The sequence below is a fragment of the Podarcis cretensis genome (genome assembly GCF_951804945.1).
Source record: "Podarcis cretensis genome assembly, chromosome: 16".
Taxonomy (NCBI): Eukaryota; Metazoa; Chordata; class Lepidosauria; order Squamata; family Lacertidae; genus Podarcis; species Podarcis cretensis.
In genome coordinates, this window is record NC_137186.1 from 11,752,923 (window position 1) to 11,777,161 (window position 24,239).

The 24,239-nt window shown below is 47.0% G+C and overlaps 1 protein-coding gene across 1 annotated transcript in view; it reads left to right on the top strand.

Annotated features, from left to right (window-relative positions):
- CNIH2 (cornichon family AMPA receptor auxiliary protein 2) overlaps window positions 1–22,800 on the top strand; it is a 51,818-nt gene extending 29,018 nt beyond the window's left edge. Inside the window, exons 2-6 of the mRNA XM_079958521.1 lie at window positions 6,033–6,101; window positions 14,011–14,058; window positions 17,196–17,308; window positions 18,628–18,771; window positions 20,498–22,800. Of these exons, the coding sequence (XP_079814647.1) occupies window positions 6,033–6,101; window positions 14,011–14,058; window positions 17,196–17,308; window positions 18,628–18,771; window positions 20,498–20,525 (402 nt within the window). The 3' untranslated portion in view covers window positions 20,526–22,800. The remainder of the gene's footprint in view (window positions 1–6,032; window positions 6,102–14,010; window positions 14,059–17,195; window positions 17,309–18,627; window positions 18,772–20,497) is intronic.
- Window positions 22,801–24,239: the final 1,439 nt, after the last annotated feature.

Here is a 24,239-nt window from a genome sequence, read left to right on the forward strand (position 1 = left end):
TGTCCTGGTTTTTACTTTTTGACATACGGCAACGCTGTCTTAAGCTAGCAGCCATCAGCAGCTCACCTCTTGTGGCAATGAGTCCCAGGGGGTGTTGCAATTGCGTAAGAACCTCAGCTCTCAGGGTGCTTTTTCTGTGGTGGGCAGAAACCCTCGATGGAAAGGCTCTGCCGCTCAGCTAGTGATGATGGGGAGGAGACACCCAGCCCCGTGGGCGGCTTCGGCACATGCCAACCGAGCCCTGGGGGCTCTGAGCCAACATCCTCCCCCCCCCCACTTCCCCATCCCCGCTCTGGAGACTTTGTCACTCTGAAGATCTGGGATGACTCACCCGGTTTGGCTGCTTCCTGTAGGCCTCCTTGTTCCTGAGAAGCTGCTTTGGGTAGGAGAGCATATGGCGCTGAAGAGAGGAATGGAGGCACCAGGGGTCGGCACGTTAAGGGAACCTTCTGGGTAATTAAATCCGCCCCCTGAGCTCTGTGAAAGAGGCATGACGTCTGGAAATTTCCTCCGAGATGCTGGAAAAGAAACGTCGGAGCAGAGGATCTTGTGATTTTGAAGGGCAGGGGAGTTACGCATAGTGGGAAGCGAGGGGTGAACCAGGAAACCAGAGAATCCTGAGTTATGGCAGCACAGATCAGAATGAGACCTTCGGATGGAAAGAAAGAACTGCCCTCTTTCTCAGAGTTTGATTAAAGACCTTTAGAGGCCCTAAGCACTGAGGAGATTATGGTGCCGCCCCCCCAACCCAGATATAATTCAAAATAAAACCAGTGCTAAACCATAAAACAACATTTTATTGTGATGAAGCAACACAAAACTTATAGGCATGCCTAAATTGAAATACTGTACAGTGGTACCTCTGGTTATGAACTTAATTCCTTCCAGAGGTCTGTTCTTAACCTGAAACCGTTTTTAACCTGAGGTACCACTTCAGCTAATGGGGCCTCCCACTGCCGCCGCGCCACCGCCGCACGATTTCTGTTCTCATCCTGAGGTGAAGTTCTTAACCCGAGGTACAACTTCCAGGTTACCAGAGTCTGTAACCCGAAGTGTTTGTAACCTGAGGTGTTTGTAATCCGAGGTACCACCGTAACTCCTTTCTCTGTTTTCTGACTGCAAAATTCTAAATAAGTTTGAAGCTGACTCAAAGAAGCCCGTCTGCTTCACGTGAAGGAGGGAGAGTGAATCAAGGGTGCCCTGGCACATTGTTCTCCTCTGAGGTTTTTCATATACTGAATATTGATAGCTAGGTAGAGATATATAATTAGAATCAGTTGGAATATAATTACCGGTAGCTGGAAGGGACCACGAAGGTCATGTAGTCCAATTCGCTGCAATGCAGGAATCTTTTTCCTGACGGGCTCCTGAGATTAAGAGACTTCTGCTCTTCTGGCTGAGCTAAGGGCATGGACTCCATCAATAATAATATAAAACATGTACAGTGGTACCTCAGGTTAAGTACTTAATTTGTTCCGGAGGTCCATTCTTAACCTGAAACTGTTCTTAACCTGAAGCACCACTTTAGCTAATGGGGCCTCCTGCTGTTGCCGCGCCGCCGGAGCACGATTTCTGTTCTCATCCTGAAGCAAAGTTCTTAACCCGAGGTAATATTTCTGGGTTAGTGGAGTCTGTAACCTGAAGCGTATGTAACCCGAGGTACCACTGTATTGCAACAATCCAGGATCTGATTTTGTTGCATTATTTCAACCTCCATTAGTAGGGCCCCCCCCCTAGTTCAGTGGTTTTCAACCAGTGTGCCATGGCACCCTGGGGTGCCTTAAATTATGGTCAGGGGTGCCGCAGGCAACACTGGTCTCTGTCCCTCTTTCCTTCTCTCCCTCCTCTGATTCCTTCTTGCGTCTCTGCCTCACAAAGGCTTGCACAGCTGTTTGTTGCAGAGGCCCTGGCTACAAGCTCCACAGGCGAATGGTGCCTCTGGGGCTGCCCAAGGGGTGCTGGTTGCCAGAAGGTGAGGCGACCTCGGAGTAAGCAAGCAAGCAGGCGAGGGAGCCCAGCCAGCCAGTCCTCCAGCCCTTGCTGTTGGGAATGGACAGACTAGTGGGAGGGCAGGCAGGCACTGCACTGGCTTTTCTTGTGCTTGCTGTGTGCAGTGCCAGCCTGGGAACTGAGCGCCCAGTACTGAAGAGGAGCCTTTGCCTCATGCAGGCCTGGCAGTACCTGTTGCTGCCACTGCTGCCTCCCAAGGTAAGGTGTGGCCTCACATTCACCTTTAGCCAGTCTGCTTTGGACCAACGTGGGTGGTGCTGTGGTCTAAACCACAGAGCCTAGGGCTTGCCGATCAGAAGGTCGGCGGTTTGAATCCCCGTGATGGGGTGAGCTCCCGTTGCTCGGTCCCTGCTCCTGCCAACCTAGCAGTTCGAAAGCACGTCAAAGTGCAAGTAGATAAATAGGTACCACTCCGGTGGGAAGGTAAACAGTGTTTCCGTGCGCTGGTCTGGTTTGCCAGAAGCGGCTTAGTCATGCTGGCCACATGACTTGGAAGCTGTACGCTGGCTCCCTCGGCCAATAAAGCAAGATGAGCGCCGCAACCCCAGAGTCGTTCGTGACTGGACCTAATGGTCAGGAGTCCCTGACCTTTACCTTTGGACCACTATGGCTGGGGGCATCCTCTTCCCAGGCCCCTGTGGGGCAGTGTGAGGAGGCAGCTATCTTTGGGGTGGGGGGCAGCTCAGAAACTATGGGTGGCAGCAGTGACTGCCCAGAGGACGTCCAAGGAAAGGAGGCTAAGGAAACTCTCCACAAGGGAAGGGGGTTCAAAAAAGGGTGAGAGGCCGCCAGCTCTGCAGGCAAGGGGTGACATAACTGGGCTCCTGAGCCCCACCCACAGGGGTGCTGCAGGAAGAATGTAGTTGGTCAAAGGAGTCGTGGACTCCGAAGGGTTGAAAATCTCTGTCCTAGTTTAGGTGGGAATAAGTACAGTGGTACCTCTGGTTAAGAACTTAATTCTTCTGGAGATCCGTTCTTAACCTGAAATTGTTCTTAACCTGAGGTACCACTTTAGCTAATGGGGCCTCCCGCTGCTGCTGCGCCTCCGCCACACGATTTCTGTTCTCATCCTGAAGCAAAGTTCTTAACCTGAGGTAATATTTCTGGGTTAGCGGAGTCTGTAACCTGAAGCGTCTGTAACCTGAGGTACCACTGTAATTTTAAAAAAGCAGGAAAATGGGGAAGAGTGCAGAGTGTAAGGAAGTCTAACCCAGTTCTGGTTTTCTCCTTGATGACTATTTGCATGTTTTTGTTTTAAATATCAAATGTCAGATTCTTCCAGATGTTGCTGAGCTACAACCCTCATCAGACTAGTGGCCTGGGATGGTGGCAGTTGCGGTTCAGCAACATCTGGAGGGCCAAAGGTTCCTCACACCTGGTGTAGACAAGGCTAAGCGTGATGGACTTTGTAGTTATAAATTCCAGTGTTAAGATTCAGGGGAGACCTGATAGCTGCCTCCAAATATCAGCAAGAACTATTGTGTGCAAGATGAGGGTAACTGTTCTCCGTCGCTCCAGAGGGCAGGGTAGGAACCAGTGACTGGAAATTTGAGAGAAGCAATTTAATGTTATTTATTTTTTAATTAAAAGAATGGTGCTGGTAAAAAAGACCACAGCTATTTCTCTGTGTAGAAAACAATGTGCAGATCACATATGCATCTTATTGACATGCTGGATGTGAAAATTACAAATGTGCTGTTAATGTGTGACAATCTACCTGTGGCTTGCATGTTCAAGTGTTGATATTTTTATGAGCTATTCTTAAACATTTTTTTATTTTCTTTTTTATTGAATCTCCACCCAGCCCCCTATAAGAGTTGTGAACAATTGTACAGAAAAACACAGTCATTAGAGAGACTGGAAGTAATAAATAGAAATTTCCAAAACAACTACAGTGTGCGGTGTGTGATTATGGACGCAGATTTTAACAGAGTGCTTTTTAGAGGCGAGATTAACACAGTCACATCGGAAGCCTCCACCCTTTGATCTGGCCCTAGCTGATTCATGTGTGCTTCAGAGTTTGCAAATGACTGAGTAGAAACTATGGTAATCTGTCTTTGATGAGGGTGGGAAATTGCATTGGTGGACTTCAGATTTCAAGGGCGTCCTGTGTGATACCAAAATTTGGTGCTCCCACACCTCTTGCCCTCCGTTCTACATCACTGCTGCAGCATCTTCTCGCCTCAGTACCCCATGCGGGTGAACAGGTCATGCTCCCCTAAATCTTCCTTTGATCTTTTTCAATCTGGGGACTGGATCCTCCTTCTGGGCCACTTTCCTGGGGCCAAAAGCTAGTGATGGAAAGAGTCAGAGAAAAAGCAGGTGGAGCAACGGAAGCAAATTTCCCCTTTGGCTGATAACAACAACAACAACATCAACAACATCAACGTCATCATCATCATCACCAAAAAGAACAACAACAACAACAACATTTCTATACCACCCTTCATCCGAGGATCACTGGGCAGTTTACAATATAAAAAGACAAAAATGCACAACATAGTAACAAACAAAAACAGTAACACCGCGCCCCCCCCCCCCAGTATAAAAGCCCATAGAATGTTTAAGTAGCCAAAGGTCTGGGAGAAGAGGATATGTAACGAAGGCGCCAGGTGAGCCTCCCTTGGGAGAGCATTCCGCAAGCAGGGAGCCACCGCAGAAAAGAAGCTAGTTTCTGCGCACATGCATGATCAGAGTTCAAGGACACATTCCAGCCAGGCAAAAAACACCCTAGGGTGAAAAGCAAGACCGGACAGGGGTTGTGGCCTGGGGAGAGTCCCAAGGGCCTGATAGAAAGGTCTAGAGGGCCACATTTAGGCCCCTGGGCCCAAGGTTCCCCACCCCTGGCCTATGACACAGATGTTAATGTTACCTTATTGATTATCTATTTATTTAACAAAATTTGCAGCCCGCTTCATCTGTAAACAATAAAATGTTTAAGCAGTTTGCAAAGAATGTAACATACGTATTAAAACCATTAATAAAAAAATAGTGATGTTAAAAACAAGTTGATTTTTAAAACAATGATAATGTTATGGGCAGTTCAGGTTCATGCACATTTCTTGTAGCTGAATGTCCAGATGGCTGTTGTGGTTGTTTTTAAAATGTAATGTCCAAAATCCATCTATTTATTATCTACCTTTCTGTATTGCTCAGGAGGCAATGGGCGGTTCACAAGCTCATAAAATTTATTTATTAATGTATTTATTTCACGTGATTTATCTACCGCTTGGTTGCAATAAAACCTCAAAGCAGTTTACAAGAAGAATAAAACAATAAAATCATCAGTAAAAATACATTTGTCTAACACATTCAAATAATAATTAAAGTTAACGATAAGCTAAATCTAGATTTAAAGCACATCAGTTTTCTACAAGTCTGGAGAGGATTGCCAAAACAAAAATGTTTTAAGCAAGCACTGAATAGAGTACAGCAAAGGTGCCTGTCTGTTGTCAATAGGCCGGGAGTTCTGAAGTTTTGGGTGCTGCCACGCTATAAAAGATTGAATTCTTATCAATGCAGAACAAGTATTATGCAGCACCTGGGACAGTGCTAATTCCGCAAAATGCCAGAGATGAAGAATAAAAATAAATAAAGAGAGTGAAATCTGTGGCAGATGAATGCATCTGGAGTATAAAGCCGCTGGCAAGTGCAAAACTGTAAAAAAAAAAAAAGCCACATTTGTTTTATTTTCAAAAGAGAAGGACTGAGCAGGTTCCCAGCCTCCAGATGTATAACTGGTGGGAGCTGTGTCCTTCCTCCTTTACTTCATCTCCTCTTTCCCCTCGCATTGAAAAACTCCCTTGTGCAAGGAAACTGCAGAAGAAAAGCAGAGCCCTGGATATAAGCGAAGCCATTCAATAAACGACAGGAACGTATCCTTGATTTACATAAACACCTGCGTTGGCGCTTGCTGATGATACAGTTTGATGTTTGCATCTCATGGCTTGACAGGTCCTCTCAATAATCTCTCTCTCTCTCTCTCTCTCTCTCTCTCTCTCTCTCTCTCTCTCTCCATTTAGATAATTGCCTTTGACGAATTGCACATGGACTTCAAGAACCCCATCGACCAGGGCAACCCAGCCAGGGCAGTAAGTCTATACATGTCGTGTCAGAGGTGTCTCTGTGTCCCATTCGTTCCTCTTTCCCTGCCTCCAGTCCCATCCTACGGGGGTCTTCCTCTTTCCCTTGTTGTGCAGACCCAGACCCGGTTTACATCCAGAAACCAGCGAAATGCAAGGCATTGTGACAGGCAGGAAGCATCTGCAGGGGAAGCGGGGGGTGGTGGTGGTGGTGGTGCCTCTCTAGGAGTGTCCTTTCCCGCATCTCAGTGGTAAAGCTTGGCATTCAGAAGGTCCCAAGCTTACCCGTCGGCCTCTCTACTTTAAATTTATTGTGATTTATTTTCGCTTTTTATATCCAACCTTCCCTCCACGGACCTCAGTATGGCGTACTCACCCTCTCTGTGTTATCCTCCCAGCCACCATGTGAGCTTTGTGATTGAACGGAGGATTCGAACCCAGGTTCTAAGGGACTGAAGAAAAAGGTTGGAATTTGGGGTTTTAAACTGTGGGGGTAGGACAAGACTGTCTTTCATTTGAAGCGACAGATGGAGATTCAGGGGAGGAGCCTGGAATATCCTCCAAGGGAAATAAGTGCACACAGAGTACAGAGAGTCACATTTGTTGTCCTGGCTATGGCTGCCATTGCCATGTGGCCCCTAGTCTGGTTGTCCCCAAGGGGAATCCGGGACTTTTTGTGGTTAGGAAAGTGACAGGAAAGTAATGATTAGAGCATTGGGAGAGACAGTGGTTCAGATCCCCTCTCATTCATGAAACTCAGCCTAACCCATCTCACAGGGTGGTTGTGAGGACAATAGGGAAAGTGGATAAAAGTCGTGGGAAATAAACGTAATAAATAAGTAAAAGCAAATCCACTGGAAAGTTTGGGGACGAGTGGAGGCAGTAAGATAGCCGTCTTTGAATACCTGGAGGGCTACCTCATAGAAAGGGAGCAAGCTTGGTTTTCTGCTGCCCCGGAGGTAAAGGTAAATGGACCCCTGACCATTAGGTCCAGTCATGGCTGACTCTGGGGTTGCGGCGCTCATCTCGCTTTATTGGCCAAGGGAGCCGGCATACAGCTTCCGGGTCATGTGGCCAGCATGACTAAGCTGCTTCTGGCGAACCAGAGCTGCACACGGAAACACCGTTTACCTTCCCGCTGGAGTGGTACCTATTTATCTACTTGCACTTTGATGTGCTTTCGAACTGCTAGGTTGGCAGGAGCAGGGACCGAGCAACGGGAGCTCACCCCCTCGCGGGGATTCGAACCGCTGACCTTCTGATCAGCAAGTCCTAGGCTCTGTGGTTTAACCCACAGCGCCACCCGCGTCCCACTGCCGGAGGGGAGGATTCAAATTGCAGGAAAGGAGATTCTGACTAAACGTTAGCAAGAACATTCTGATGGTATGAGTTCTAAGGCAGTGGAACGGACTCCCCCAGGAGGCAGAAACCTTGATTGGAGGTTTCTGAGCAGAGGTTGGTCAGCCACCGCCAGGGGTTCTTTAGCTGTGGTTTCTGTGTTGCAGGAGACTGGACAACTGATCCTTGGGTCCTTTCCCACCTTATTGTTCTATGATTCTGCATCTTGGTGGATGGATAGAAAAGCTGAGATGCCTGGAAAAGGCCCCAGATTCAGCCCCTGGCATCTCCTAGCAGAGCTAGGGGAGACTGGCCATCTGCCATGGATGCTTAAGTTTAGATTTCTGCATTGCGGGGGGTTGGACTAGATTGCCCTCTAGGGTCCCTCCCAACCCTGCAGTTCCATGACCTCCTGTCTGAAACGCTCAAATAAATAATAGGAAAGGCCACTGTGAAGCAAAAAATAGCAGCTGTGCAGTTTAAAGCATCATCAAATCACCTCCTCCCTGCAAGGAAATGTTTGTTCGATAACCCCCACCCTCCAATCTGGGTCTGTAGGGTGAACTCTCAGAGCAGATACAGATAGGTAGCCGTGTTGGTCTGCCACAGTCAAAACAAAATAAAAAAATTCCTTCCAGTAGCACCTTAAAGACCAACTAAGTTAGTTCTTGGTATGAGCTTTCGTGTGCATGCACACTTCTTCAGATACACTGAAACAGAAGTCACCAGACCCTTCTATATAGTGAGAAGGTGGGGAGGGGTATTACTCAGAAGGGTGGTGGGATTGGGTGATTGGCAGATAGCTGTGATGAGCCTGTTGACGACTCTTAACGACTGCAATAGGTCTTACAGGAAAAAGCAAGGGGTGAGAAGATGAAAAATGGCTTTGTCATGTATAATGAGATAAGAATCCAATGTCTTTGTTCAGACCAGGTCTCTCCATGGTTTTAAGTTTGGTAATAAGTTGCAATTCAGCAGCTTCTCTTTCCAGTCTATTTCTGAAATTCCTTTGTAATAGAACAGCTACTTTGAGATCTTGTATAGAATGTCCTGGGAGATTGAAGTGTTCTCCTACTGGTTTTTCTGTCTTGTGGTTCCTGATGTCGGATTTATGTCCGTTTATTCTTTGGCGTAAGGTTTGGCCTGTTTGTCCAATATAGAGAGCTGAAGGACACTGTTGGCATTTGATGGCATACACAATGTTAGACGATGAGCAATTAAATAGTCCCGAGATGGTATGTGTGATGTTGTTGGGGCCAGTAATGGTGTTGTCCGGGTGTATGTGGCAGCAAAGTTGACATCTGGGTTTATTGCAGGCTCTGGTGCCAGTGTCCGTGTTAAGTCTGGTTGTAGTATTATTGTGGGTTAGGAGTTGTTTAAGATTGGGTGGCTGTCTGTAGGCAATGAAAGGTCTTCCTCCCAGAGCTTGAGAAAGAGAATTGTCATTGTCTCAGAGCAGAGACATTGGACCCTCCGGAGAAGGAGGCAGCGGAGGGGGAAGATGAGGTGGGTGGGTGGTGAGGAAAGAGCTGTTTTTGAAAGCTGGCAGGGCTGTTGTACTGCAATTGGGAGGATAAAAGGTGGCTTTCATCCGCCGCTGAAAGAGCACAAAGGAATGGCAGGAGTCGGGAACATTCAGCCATAGGAAACCCTTTGAAATCCCGCCCTGAAAGTGTCGCTCAGCAGCCTCCCCGCAGAAGCAGGGGGAAGCCGCTGCCCCCTCCCCAGCGCTGCGCTGCCTCCCCCGCTCGCGCTGCCGCAGACAGGCTGGCGGATGTGCCGGCACTGTTCATTCAGAGATAAATATCAGAAGAGGGAAGATATCAGGAGGTGCTCAGACCAAAGGCCCGTCCAGTCTAGCATCTCATGTCCCCCAACCAGATGTGGATGGGAGTCGGACAAGCGGGACGGGCAGCAACAGATCTGGCTCCATCGGCGCTCTCCATCTAAAGCAGCATCACACCACTTTAAACAGCCCCAGAGGATTCTGGGAAGTGTTGTTTGTCAAGGGTGCTGAGGGTTGTTAGGAGCAGACGCTTCCTCCCCTCGCAGAGCTACAGTTCCCAGAGTCCCCTGGGGAAAGGGCTTAGTTTTTAAACCACTGTGGAATACAATGGTACCTCAGGTTACATACGCTTCAGGTTACATACACTTCAGGTTACAGACTCTGCTAACCCAGAAATAGTGCTTCAGGTTAAGAACTTTGCTTCAGGATGAGAACAGAAATCGTGCTCTGGCGGCGCAGCAGCAGCAGGAGGCCCCATTAGCTAAAGTGGTGCTTCAGGTTAAGAACAGTTTCAGGTTAAGAATGGACCTCCGGAACGAATTAAGTACTTAACCTGAGGTACCACTGTATATAGCTCTGTGTGAGGGGAACAGGGGTCTCCTAACTACTCTCAGCAGCTTTAAAAGTCATGTTTCCCCCCCCTCATAGGATGCTGGGAACTGTAGTTCGCAAGGAGTGTGGTTAGGAGGCCCCTGTTCCCCTCACAGAGCTACACATTCCACAGTGGTTTGAAAATGAAGCCCTCTTCCCAGGGAACTCTGGGAGTTGTAGTTCTGTGGGGTGAATTGGGCCCTCCCAACAACTCCCAGCATGCTTCAGCTCCCATAATCCTTTGGGGGAAGCCATGATTGTTCAAAGTGTTATGGTGCTTTTTTAAATGTATAGTGCTGGTGGAGGTACAGTGGTGGGGAACCCTTTAAAAAATAAATGGATGAATATTTCTTCCACCGGAACTCTGGGAAACTTGCCTACTGTACAAAAGTAAAAATTATATCCATTGCTTCACCTAATTGCTTTTTGCCTCTGGCCCTGCCCACAATTGGCATGTGGCCCCCAGAATGTTGCAATGCGGCCCATGGAGCTGAAAACCATTCCCCAAGGTTGACTTAACGTTTTCAGAATGGGAGCTTTGCACACTTGTGCGTGTCTCTGCAAGGACAGGATGGTACGATGCAGGGATTGTCCTACGAAAGAGGGCGGTAGAGTTCTCTATTGTCAGACTCCAGCTCCCATCTGCCCCAGCCATGGGCATAGCCAAGGGAGGGCAGGGGAGCCCCAGCCATGGGCATAGCCAAGGGAGGGCAGGGGAGCCCCAGCCATGGGCATAGCCAAGGGAGGGCTTCATGCTCCAGCACCGGGGGGGGGGGGGCAGAGAGCAGGCGGGGGCAGGGCTGGCACGCATCCAGGGGGCGGGGGGCGCTTTCTGGGGGTGGGGATCGCCCCTCTTCCTCCGCCAGTGGGGGCAGCTGCCCCTCATCAAGTAAAACAATAGAAATACTTAACTAAATGACCAATCATGTCGGTTCTGCCCCCCAACAAAATTCCTGGCTACCCCCATGGCCCCAGCCAGCTTTGTCTAGTAGCCTGGAATGATGGGAGCCATAGTCCAACAGCATCTGGGAGGCCCCCACCCCTCCCCATCCCTGGTGCAAAGGTTCTGCGGCCATTTTTGGCCCTCGTTTAATTGGCACCGACAGTGGTTCCTAGCAGGCCAGGAGACGGCATTATATGGGTAAAGTCCACTATCCTCTGAGCTATCCACTTCATAGGATAGTTCAAGTCGGTAGAGCGTGAGACTCTTCATCTTAGGATTGTGGGTTCGAGTCCCACCTTGGGCGAAAGATTCCTGCATAGCAGAGGGTTGGACTGGATGTTCCCTGTGGTCCCTTCCAACTGTACAATTCTATGAAAAGGAGGTGGTAACAAAAGTGGAAGTTTTGAAGCAAGGGAAGGAAATATTAGGTTAGCTCCTGGGCTGTTCCTGATAACTCTCAAACGAGAGAGAGAGAGAGAGAGAGAGAGAGAGAGAGAGAGAGCTGGCGCAGTGCCAAGAAGGTGGCACATCTTCTGGGTTGCCCCCTCCCCTCCCCTCCTGCAAGTATAAATAGTTTTGTTTGACCTCAATTTCTCTCCAAGTGTCACAGGCGCCAGAAGAGGAACTCATGGCGCAGGCCAAGGCTAATCTCCTGTTCCCCGTCCCATATCTCTCCTGGGATTCACCATGTGGCCTAAGGGGAAGGAAACTGGGATTTTGGGAAGTGGGCAAAATGGCCTCATGGGCTAATTTGGACAGGTGGGTGGGGACGGCCAACTGCCAATCATTCCTGACGTCACAATGACACCGGGTTCAGTTTTTGTGCCTCAACTGATTGTCGGGGCTTGGTAAGTGGGACACCCAGCCAATATTTTGGGATGGTGGCCACGACCCTCACAGGTGAATTACCTGACATTTGGAAGATACGCTATTTGAGAGTTGGCTCAGCAAAGCACCCCACAATCAGCTGTGGGGCAGGTAAAACAATGGCTCGGCCTACAAAGGGTTTGCTAGTACAGTGGTACCTCGCAAGACGAATGCCTCGAAAGACGAAAAACTCGCAAAACGAAAGAGTTTTTCATTTTTTGAGTTGCTTCGCAAGACGGATTTCCCTATGGGCTTGCTTCACAAGACGAAAACGTCTTGCAAGTTTGTTTCCTTTGTCTTGCAAGTTTGTTTCCTTTTTCTTAAAACCATGCATTCACTTCGAGGAGCAACTCATAGCACGCAGTGTGGTAGCCTTTTTTGAGGTTTTTCAAGACTTTGGTGGTTTTTGAAGCTTTTCCAAAGTTCATGCTTTGCAAGATGAAAAAATCGCAAGACGAAAAAACTCGCAGAACGAATTAATTTCGTCTTGTGAGGCACCACTGTACTAGCAATGAGCTGATTGGTGGCACCTGCAAAACCCTGCGCAAGAGGGCTTTTTGAAAAGGCCTCTGCAAGGCCCGACTATCAGTCTCAGCAGAGCCCCTTTCAAAGCACAAGACGGCAGGAACAGAACTGGCTGGCTAGATCAGAAAAGGGGGTTCAGGCAGGGTTCATGGGTCAGCTCCAAAGGGTGTCTCTGCGTGGAGCCACTGCTCTTGACCTCCCAAACGATGCAGGTTAGGATTTGAAGGGCTGCCGCCAGGGCTTACAAAATAATTACCACCAATTAGTTAAAAAATACAATTTTGGGATTAAGGGGCTGCAAACCAGATAAGAACAGAGCGCTGGATAAATGCGATTTTTGAACGGTTCATTATCCCCGTTCGCTGACAGATTTATTCCCCACGCACCCAGAGGATTACACGGTGTGTTGCGTTTTGAGAAAAGCAACCCGATGGGCTGCCTGTTCACACTTCCGGTTCAGATTGCGGTGCTGGTGCCAGGATTCGGCCTCTGAGGGTCAGCAGCCTTGTCAGATTCCTATGTAGCATGGAGAACTTTGCATCTTTCGCTCCGGCAGTGGGAGGAATAAATAGCTGGATCCAACTCTCTTCTTCTTTTTTTATTTTAAAAATGCCTGCTCTGGTTTGAAAAAAATATTTTGTGCATGTTGGTCAGCCCCCCCCCCTCTCTCTCGTTGCTTTAGGGCTTCTTGTACAGTGGTACCTCGGGTTAATAACTTAATTCGTTCCGGAGGTCCGTTCTTAACCTGAAACTGTTCTTAACCTGAGGTACCACTTTAGCTAATGGGGCCTCCCACTGCCACCATGCTGCCGGAGCACAATTTATGTTCTCATCCTGAAGTAAAGTTCTTAACCCGAGGTACTATTTCTGGGTTAGCGGAGTCTGTAACCTGAAGTGTCTGTAACCTGAAGCGTCTGTAACCCGAGGTACCACTGTATATATATCCCCTACTCTCAGTAGACCTAGTGATAGGAGTCTACTCTGAATAAGACCAATATATATGTTGCTTTTTAACCCCCCCCCCAATAAACTCTAAGCAACTTGTGGAAAACAAAGATAAAGAATAGATAAAAAGGAAGGATAAAACCAACCTAAAATGCTCATATTAAAAGTACTCCTGGAGATGCAGGGATTGAACCTGCGACCTTCTGCATTTGAGGCAGAAGCTGTGGCGCTGAGTTATGGCCCACCCCCTAAAAATAAAGGAAGATTCCCCTTCTCATGGTTCTAGGTGGGCTGGTTTAAAAAGGAGCCCAGGAAGCTGCATTATACTGAGTCAGACCACTGGTCCATCTAACTCAGTTTTATTGACACTGACTGGCAGCCGCCCGACTTGGAGAGTTCCATGGGTTGAACCCGGGGCCTTCTGCAGGCAAAGCAGATTCTCTGCTGCTGAACTATGGCCACTCCCCACATCAGAAGGCTTTTGCAGGGCAATCTTAGCAGAAGCACAAAAACATTTAGGGGGTGGGAAGACCAAAGGAATGGGGAACAGGAAATGACCCACTGCCCAATAAGGACTCATCAGCAGGCTCACTGGGTGTGGAATGCTGACTGTTGGGGGGTAGGAATGGAAATGGAGGAGGGACGGAATGGAGTATCCGGGAAATGGGCCGATCTGCCTGATAGCTGGCATCCACAATAGGAGGACTTTGCTCTGCAACATTCTGTTGCTGTTCAAATCCCCCCCCCCCAACCTCCCCCTATACAAATCCTTACAGAGATATTTAATGTTCTCTGGTTACATTCCTGAGGATCCATAGACTCTCCCCATATCTTCCCCCTCCTCCCTCCATCATACCCAGTTGCTCCCCTAACAATTTGACTAGTGTTTATTTCATTTTTTTTATTTCTGTACTTCTGCATAGAGAGAGAGGTTGAAAAACATCGAACGCATCTGTTGCCTCTTGAGAAAGGTGAGTGCCTTTTTGCCTCTTTGTTTGCTGGTATCTTTCACCCTCATTTAACCTTTTCCCTTTGAGAACCGTATGACTCTCATCTCCCTGATGGGCAAACCTGTCAATTCCAGTTTCTCTCGGTTTCTCATCTTTCTGATGTTAAGGTCAGTCCACATTTCCACATCAGTTTGTGATTTCCTCCCCGTCCCCCAAATTTCATGAAAATTCACCAGAAGTTTAGTGCAAATTTTCTTCTAATACACACATTTTTCTGTGCCATTTTGCTCAATATATCTATGCTCTTGCAAGCAGTTCTCCCTAAAACAGCCCATTTTTCTACATTAGTTTCATTAATATATGCACATTTCTTTGCACTTTTGCCTACTATACATGTTTTTGCTAAGCATGTTTCCCATAATGTTTGTATTTCCCCAGATATAATGCATTTTGTATGTTATTTTCATGTACACACACACACACACACCTCATCCTTGGCACCTCTTAAGGTAAAGGTAAAGGGACCCCTGACCATTAGGTCCAGTCATGGCCGACTCTGGGGTTGCGGCACTTGTCTCGCTTTATTGGCCGAGGTAGCCGGCGTACAGCTTCTGGGTCATGTGGCCAGCATGACTAAGCCACTTCTGGCGAACCAGAGCAGCACACGGAAACGCCATTTACCTTCCCGCCAGAGCGGTACCTATTTATCTACTTGCACTTTGATGTGCTTTCGAACTGCTAGGCTGGCAGGAGCATTGACCGAGCAACGGGAGCTCACCCTGTCGCGGGGACTCGAACCGCCGGCCTTCTGATCAGCAAGTCCTAGGCTCTGTGGTTTAACCCACAGCGCCACCCGTGTCCCTTCGGCACCCCTTACCTTACCCTATAAAAAGCATTATTCAGACTAGCAGTTTGCACAACCCACTAAGGAAGATAACAACACAATAAAATCCAAAACAATAACAATTAATTGCACAGCTATTCAAAATGTGATTAAAACTCTTTAGTTTAATTAATTCAACAAAATGGATGGGCTGGATTCAGTGGTACCAGCTTTTCAAAGTCTCGTAGTCATTCACACCTCCAGTGCCCCTCTGTCGCCCCCTTGCCTCTGAGCACCCTCCCCAAATAATCCCACCGCCTGCCAGAGGGGGCCACTGTTGACATTTTCCTACACATTGTTAAGAGAACTTCATGGCACACCTTGGAGAGGTGCAAATTTCTGAGGCTGTGTTTTGGGCCGCAAAATATTGGGAAGTATTAATTAGTGTAATTCAACTTTAAATGCGAACGGAGTCAAATTTCTACCCCCACCCCTGCCACACTCTGGGATGATCCTCCAGAGGCACCTTTAACTCTGGCACCCAAGGGTGTCAGTTGACGAGCCATATCAGATGAGTATCTAATTGCTCCCACTTTACCGTTCTCCCCCCTCTTTCTGATGTTCTTGGTATGCATGCTGCTGTTTACGTATCCAAAACCGGAATAGCTCAGTCAGTAGAGCACGGGACTCTTGATCGAAAGGTGGTGGGTTTGAGCCCAACGCTGGGCAGAAGATTCCTGCATTGCACAGGGTCCTTGTAAATGACCCTCGTGGTCCCAACTCTACAGGTGAAACTCGAAAAATTAGAATATCGTGGAAAAGTTCATTTATTTCAGTAATTCAACTTAAAAGGTGAAATTTGGGGCTTTCGTCAGCTGTGTGCCATGATCGTCACAATTATAACAAATAAAGGCTTGACATATCTCGCTTTGCATGTCATGAGTCTATCTCATATATTAGTTTCACCTTTTAAGTTGAATTACTGAACTAAATGAACTTTTCCACGGTATTCTAATTTTTCGAGTTTCACCTGTACAATTCTGTGACTCTGTGAAAACTGCCCCACCCATGCAACAAGGGGGATATCAGCAGATATGTGGGAAGAACCTGGAGCTTTGCAGGATTACAAAAAAAAAAAAAAGTTAGGAAGAATACTCTAAAGGGGTGGTGAGCCCCCCAAAACTGTCCAGTGAGGACTGAATATATTCAGTGGCTACAGAATGCTGACTGATGGGGGGAGGTGGAAAAGAAAAAAACATGGAAGGAGAATAGAATGTAGTGACTAGCGAATCTAAAATAGGGAGGGCTCTGTACTGCAACATTTAGATGCAGTTCCCACTTGTCCAGACCAAGGGCACACCTACACCCATTTAAAGCACTATGATACCACATCATCATCATCATCATCATCATCATCATCAACATCATCATCATAAATTTATTATTTATACCTCGCCCATCTGGCTGGGTTTCCCCAGCCACTCTGGGCGGCTTCCAGCAAAATATTAAAACACAATAATTTGTCAAATACTAAAAGCTTCCCTAAACAGGGTTACCTTCAGATGTCTTCTAAAAGTCAGATAGTTGTTTATTTCTTTGACATCTGGTGGGAGGGCGTTCTACAGGGCGGGCGCCACTACCAAGAAGGCCCTCGGTGTCTGGGCAGAATGATGAGGGTGCAATGCTCCTTTAAGAGTCATGCCCTCCCCACAAAGAACCCTGGGAACTGTTGCTTGTTAAGGCTGCTGAGAGTTGTTAGGACACCCTTCCTAGAGCTACAATTCCCATAGCGGTTTAACAACCCACCCATCTTTCCAGAAGAGCTGTAGCAAAAGGAAGGGTGACAGGGTGCCCTACTTTCCAGTTCTAGGTTTGAAGGACTTCTTCTTGAAGGTCTTAGGGTCTAAATCTGGCGGGCAGGGTGGGGGGAATTGGCCCACAAGCTCGGGAAGATGGGAGTTGTACAGTGGTACCTCGGGTTAAGTACTTAATTCGTTCCGGAGGTCCGTACTTAACCTGAAACTGTTCTTAACCTGAAGCACCACTTTAGCTAATGGGACCTCCCGCTGCCTCCGCTGCCGCCAGAGCACAATTTCTGTTCTCATCCTGAAGCAAAGTTCTTAACCTGAAGCACTATTTCTGGGTTAGCGGAGTCTATAACCTGAAGCGCATGTAACCTGAGGTACCACTGTAGTCCCAACAACATTTGTGGGACACCAAGTTTTGGGGGAGGCTGTTTTTAATAGGTTTTTTCCTTTTATCTGCTGTGTGTCGCACTGAGTGCAATATGTGCCCAAAATAGCCTCACTTTTTGACCAGAGGGTTTCTCTTGCAGCTCGTCGTTCCCGAATATTCCATCCATGGCCTTTTCTGCCTGATGTTTCTCTGTGCAGCTGAATGGGTGACTTTGGGACTTAATATCCCGCTGCTTTTCTACCACTTGTGGAGGTGAGGCTGAGCACCAACACGGCCTAAACACACCCCAGTGCTTCCATGCTGCAGTTCACGACAGGGAGATTGTAGCCTTCCACATGTTGTCGAACTGCAACTCCCTCCAGCCCTCACCGTTGGACATCCTGGCTGGGGGAGACGGGAACTGGAGGCCAACAATATATTGGAGGTTCGTCGTCCCTGGTTTACAGCACTAGGAAGTAGTTTAACACCAGAATCAATTTCTACAGCCTCCAGGAAGACACTCAAATCTTTCACTTCTGTTTTCACTTAACCACAGTTTAGTGTTACCGTACACCCAAACCGTAAACTGTGGTTATTTTTTAACTTAGATTTGTTTGAAACAAGCCAGCTTCAGAGATCATAATTTGAAGCTGGCTTATTTCAAGCAAACCACAGCGACAGTTTGGGCAGTTCCAGACAACACAAGATGAATTGCAATTAATTACAAGTGTAAACTGTAGCCGATATATAACTTACATTAAAAGAAAGGAAAGTTGACTTTTTCGTTTTTTGAAATATAGCACCTGGATTCCACGACTTATTGTGCTGGGTGCTGAACTGAAGTTTGGATGAAATTAAAAACAAAAATACACACACACATACCATAAAACCTGACACAGGTTTTTAAATTGTGTTAGATGTGAAACTTGACCTGTTTGCAAAACATAAATAAATAGCTTTAGGGGATCATCTCATTCCCTGCACTGGGACAAACCTGTAAGGATAGTTAGATTATAGTCTATTTCTGTACATCTCTGTAGGTTTGAAGTTGAAGCCCAGGAAATTGATGCTTATAGAAACTTGTGCAAGGGGAGGGGCAGGATGCAGGAAGCAAGAGGGAAAGGAAGATTGCCCTTTGCCAGCAGAAATGAAATATTTAAATTGTACCATTAGACCATACCTGCGCCATGTTTCTGGGTCTGAGAAAACAGGAAACTGACATATACCCAGACTATTAATCCATCTAGCTCACAATTAATCTACTTTGGGGCCCTCCAAGTTGTTGGACTCCAACTTCCATCAGCTCCAGCCAGCATGGCCAACAGTTGAGAATCCTGCAAGGTGACAGGTTTCTCACCCCTAGCCTTGGAGGAAAGGCAGGGTTAATTGTAGTAATAAATAATGCCTTTCCTAACTGATCAGGGAACACCTTTTTTGCATATGTCTTATCAAGAGGTTTTCAGTAAATGAATCTAAGCAATTAATTGGCTCAAATGTAGCAAATCTGCTTTAAGACAACCACCACGAGATGGAAATTTAGGGGAGAGATTGGACATTTTCACTCACCTCTTTCCTCCCCACCTGCCCTCCAGGTACTTCCACCGCCCAGCAGATGGCTCAGAAGTGATGTACGACGCCGTCTCCATCATGAATGCCGATATCTTAAACTACTGTCAGAAAGAATCGTGGTGCAAACTGGCCTTTTACCTGGTGTCATTCTTCTATTACCTGTACAGGTGAGCTTTGTGTGGTCAGCTCTGATTTTAGAGAGGCGTTGCCTTTGGGAAGTTGGCGGGGGGGGGGGCTGCTGCAGACTCATTGTGCACAGTAACAATCTGCTGTATAGAGGATCTTTAGAGCACAATTTTTGAGATCCACGGGGCTGCAGATTTAAATGGGCTTTAGTAAAGGCGATCCTGTCTCTCTGTTTCCGTGCAAATCCTTAAAATGAGAAGGTAGCACCAAAGGAGTTCTTATACAATGCTGCTATTTTAGAAATGGATGCTACTGTCACCGCTTCAAAAGCCTTTTCCACAAGCTCCACCCCAGCTTTTAACTTACAGTTCAGAAAAGCCTAATTTCCCCACTGGGGATGAAATAAACTGCTTCCAAGGTCCGCAGCTACCTGAAGAGGACAACACGGCTACTAAAAATAATTTTTAGGCAGAAATCTAATATTATTTTTATGTCACTGTAAGCATTGTTGTTGTTACTGGTTCAGCTGTGTATAAGAAGAAGCCCAGTGTAGAAGAAATACAGTTTAAAAAAATTCATTTCTAGTATTTATGGACCACTTTTCACCATAAATAGTCTCTCAGCAGTTTACAGATGAATCAATAAAATAACGCACCAGAGGTCTGGAACCCGTGACCCTCCAAATGTTGTGGGACGCCAACTCCCATCAGCCCCAGCCAGAGTGACCAGAGGTTGGGAATGATGGGAGTTGTAGTCTACAGTCTCCTCTCCTCAGCCCTGTCATCTGTCTTCTTAGACAACTGGGGGGGGGGGGGTAGGTTTGAAGTAACAACTTTTACTAGTTATTAACCTGCCCACCCACATGGGTTGGTATTAATCCTTGGTAGAAACCGATGTCCTGCCTAGGGAAGGGAACAGGGAGAAGAAACTCTATTTCAAACATAAAAAGCTGACTGCCTGGTAGCTTTTTTAAAAATTTAATTTGCCACAGGTAATTAGCATTTTAAATTTTGTTTGCAAGTCTGCACTTAAATGGAATTTCTTTTTCTAAGTGTGGAGAAGTCATTTTAGTTGCGATAGCTCCTGGGAAGAAACAGATAACCCTTCCATCCTGTAATTCGTGGGTAGGGGAACCTACCCTCCAAGCATCTCGGTACTCCCCCCCCCCCACATTCTCCTACCCTCCCTGCTTTGAAACCTCCCTTGGTGTTTCTGCCTGGCTGGAATATGGCATTGAATCTGGATTATGCCTCTTGCTTGTTTGCATGGATGGATGAAGGATAGAGAGGGAATGAAAAAGTATTCCCCAGCCCTGCTTTAATTACTAAATGGGAAGGGATCGAGGTAGCTCCATGCTCCTTATAAATCCTTTTTTTTAATCCTTTTTGTTGATTTTCCAAGAAAAACATCCAATTAAATATCCAGTCACAATACTTCAATTAAAAACTAAAAAACTAAAATAAAAAAGATGAAATTATAGTCCAAATTGTATTTATTAATTTCTTGGGGCTCCCCACGGTCTGGATCTCTGGAGCATATCTCCACATCTTAGTCCTGCTTCTCCTCCTTGTATCCATATTTTCCACATCTTGATATTAACGCTTGGTAAATTTTGCTCCTTATTAATCCTAATGCGTAGTTTGCTTCTTAGCTACTATTATTATGGGGGGGGGGGGGACCGGACCTGTGATCTTTGCTGTCTTAGTCCTGACTTTGGTGACGGCTTCTTCTCTCCTTCCTTCCTCGCTCCACGTTCCTGCTTTCCAGTATGGTTTATACGCTGGTGAGTTTCTAACAGACACCCTTTGCAGGGTGGGGGACGCCCACCTCACCTGGACTACGAAGTTAACGTGCCAAGACTGTGTGGCGGGGTGGGACGGACCCATGCCAGGCCCGAGGGCCCCCCCACCCCACTCCCATGTCCGAAGCCAATTCACGCTGCAAGACTGTCCTTTTCCTGGCTGCCTTGGACAATGATACTCTGCTGCCTCATACCGGATAGGGGGGCCTGCTGTACCACCACCACCACCACCAAACCCCCCAGCCCCAGAAATAACGACCGCCGGCTCTATATTTTGGAAAAGGAAGCTGGAGCTGGCCTCTCTGCCAATGGAGCTCATTGAGGGAGGGCCGCAGCCGGAATGGAGTTTTCTGTTGAGGGGTCCAGACCGTATTGGGGTGCAGGGCACTATGTGTAAAGCAGAATTAGGGTCTCTCTCCAGCTGCATTTATCTCCAGCTCTTGCTGGACAGGGAACCTTTTGTGTGTATGTGTGTGTTCTTCTACTGCTTTGGGATATTTATATATTAAAAAAAATAAATCTGGGGAGAAGGTCTGTGTGTGGTTCACCCCACTCCCCAACTTCTTTCCACGGCCCCAGCTCCTGGGGAGGTGTTCCTCGAGATATAGTTGAATGTCGCGTCCCCCCGCCTTATTTTTTTGGTAGGTTTGGTGCCGGTAACAACTTCTCCACAGTGGAAGGAAGGAGGAGGGCTGGAGAGGCGAGGGAAAGCCTTAGCAAAACCACAGTGGCAAAGTTGGGCGGCCATTTTGTCACCCTTGCTAGCGGAGGAGATTCAAGGGCGGGGGCTCGGAAGGGGAAGCCCCCCTCCCCAATTCTTCTGCTTTTGTTTCCCCTCCTCTTGCTCCAACAAGAGCAATCAGTCTGCTATGGGAAGCGGTTATTCAGCAAGCGCAGTTTCCCTTTTCTTCTCCTTTATTTCCTTCTGAATTGAATTGCTGAATGTTGTCAGATGGGGAAGGGATGCTGTGACTGGAAGTCGTGGAGGCACTCTGTTGTCATGGCAACTCGCAGGCCTATCTTCCCCGCTGGCGCTTTTCCTTTTTGGTACAACTCCTGGCTTTTCTGGGAGAGGAGTGAGAGGCCTCCCTTTCATGGGAGACGGACCCTGGTTTTATTTTATTTTTCGGTAGGGCCAGAAATCACTCCCTGCCTGAAACGCTTGAGCTTCTGCAAGCCAGTGTTGACAATACTGAGCTAGATGGATGGTGGTCTGATTCAGTCTAAGGCAGCGTCTTTTTTAAAACCAGGCCTTTCCACGAGGACTGGAATCTTCCTTTATTTTAGGGGATAGGGCCAAAACTCACATATCCCACAAGTGTCCTGGGAAAAGCTGAGAAAGTGGCGGCCATTTTGGTTGGCGCGATTTTGTGACACAGTTTCTCCCCTGAAAAAGTGTGGAACCACAGTGCAAAATGTGTGCAAGATCACAGCAACCCCAATGGCTGCCATGTTCTCGTGATTTAAAAAACCGGTGGCATCCTGGATTTTGGCTTCATGGTGTTGGAGGGTATGAACTCAGTGGCATAACATCTGCCTTGCGTGCAAAAGGTTCTGCCAGCACTTGCCCCTAAAGGCAGGTGTTGATAAATCCAAAATAAGAACCTATATAAGAAAAAAATAGCCCTGCTGGGCCAGACCCCACGTTCTTCTTAATCCAGCGTCCCAAACTGTGGCTAGCTAGATGCTTTATGGGAAGCAGGGCTGGAAAGGAAAGGGCCTTCTCATGTTGCTTGCCCTCAGCTTATGCTAACTGCTCCTGAACATGGAGGCTCTATTACCTATCCTAGTTGACAGCTGTTGATAGACTTATACCCCCACCCCCTTCAAGAATGTGCCTCACCCTTTTCTAAAAGCCATCTGAAGAGAAAGCCCACGTGAGCCAGGAAGGACCATAACTCAGTGGGAGAGCATCTACTTTGCATGCAGAAAGTCTCAGGTTTGAGTCCTGGCAGCTCCAGGTAAGGCTCCTGTCAGAGGCAGCTGCTGCCAGTCAGTGTGGACAACACTAAGCTAAGATGAACCCATGGTCCGGCTTCCTCTGTTCCTAAAGGCCCTCACTGTGTCTTGAATTGAAAATCAATTCGGCATTTTTTTAAAGAAGCCTTTTGAATGTTTGTTTTTGTTTATTGCGCTTAAGACTCCACTTTGCAATAAAAATGGCTTACAAACAGTAAAATCCTCATCCAAAACTTAACTGATCCACTGCAGTAAAATCAAATAAGTGGCTGGGTACAAATAATAAAATTATTGTTATGATGATGATGATGATGATTAGGAGTGTTTAAAAGGTGGCGCTGTGGGTTAAAGCCTCAGCGCCTAGGGCTTGCCGATCGAAAGGTCGGCGGTTCGAATCCCTGCGGCGGGGTGCGCTCCCGCTGCTCGGTCCCAGCGCCTGCCAACCTAGCAGTTCGAAAGCACCTCCGGGTGCAAGTAGATAAATAGGGACCGCTTACCAGCGGGAAGGTAAACGGCGTTTCCGTGTGCGGCTCTGGCTCGCCAGAGCAGCGATGTCACGCTGGCCACGTGACCCGGAAGTGTCTCCGGACAGCGCTGGCCCCTGGCCTCTTAAGTGAGATGGGCGCACAACCCCAGAGTCTGTCAAGACTGGCCCGTATGGGCAGGGGTACCTTTACCTCTTTAATTAAATGAAAAATACAGATTAAAGCAGTAAGCAGCAGAGAAAAATCAGCCCAGTAGTCCTCAGCACTTATTTAAGTGAAAAGGGGGGGGGGCTGCCTATTGATAGGGCCAAAACTCACATATCCCACAAGTGTCCCGGGGAAAACAGGGACATCCAGTTTTTTAATCTGGAGAAAGTGGCAGCCAGTTTGGTTGGCGCGATTTTGCGACAAAATTTCTCCCCCGAAAATGTGTGGAACCACAGTGTGAAATGTGTGGAAGATCAATGATATCCAGATATTATTTTTTGTAAAATACCTAAATCTTCTAATGAATAATCATTTAAACCAGGCTTTTTCCTGGTTTTTAATACCCTAGTCCTTGAAGCTGTTTTCCTACCCTAAAAGTTCCATATAAAAAAAAAAATAGTCACCCTTAGGCACTACTGAAATTATTGAGATTTATACACAAATAATTTCTTCTGGATTGAGGTCTGAACATGGTAATTATTCTTACTCTTACCTCTTAGTCTAAGACGCACACGCACAATATATATATACATATACATATTGTGTGTGTGTGTGTGTGTGTGTGTTTTCACACACACACGTATGGAAAATATTTTTCCCTCAGACAAGTAATGATATTTGTAATCACCGAGAGGTGGAAATAGCAGAACCAAAGCTGGGTGTTACATCGTCTGCCAGGCCAGTTTGTTGCTCAGCCCAGAGGTACTGCAATACACCATCTTATTTATTTTTTTCATTAAAAAATTATATACTGCTTGATTGTAAAAAAAAGAGGAAAAAAACCTCAAAAGCAGTTTAGAGAAAGAAGAAAACAATATAATCCTTAGCAAAAAAATAAAATAAAAACCTTTTCAAACAAATTATTGAAAATCAACAATGAGATAAAATCAGATTAAAGGTCAGCATTTCTACACATCTGGGTAGGCTTGCCTAAACAAAAACGTTTTTAGCAGGTGCCCAAAAGGTGCCTGCCTGGATGCTAATAGGCAGAGAATTCCAAAGCTGGCACACTTAAATACCGACTTCATACAAATGTGGAATGAGCATTATGTGGCAA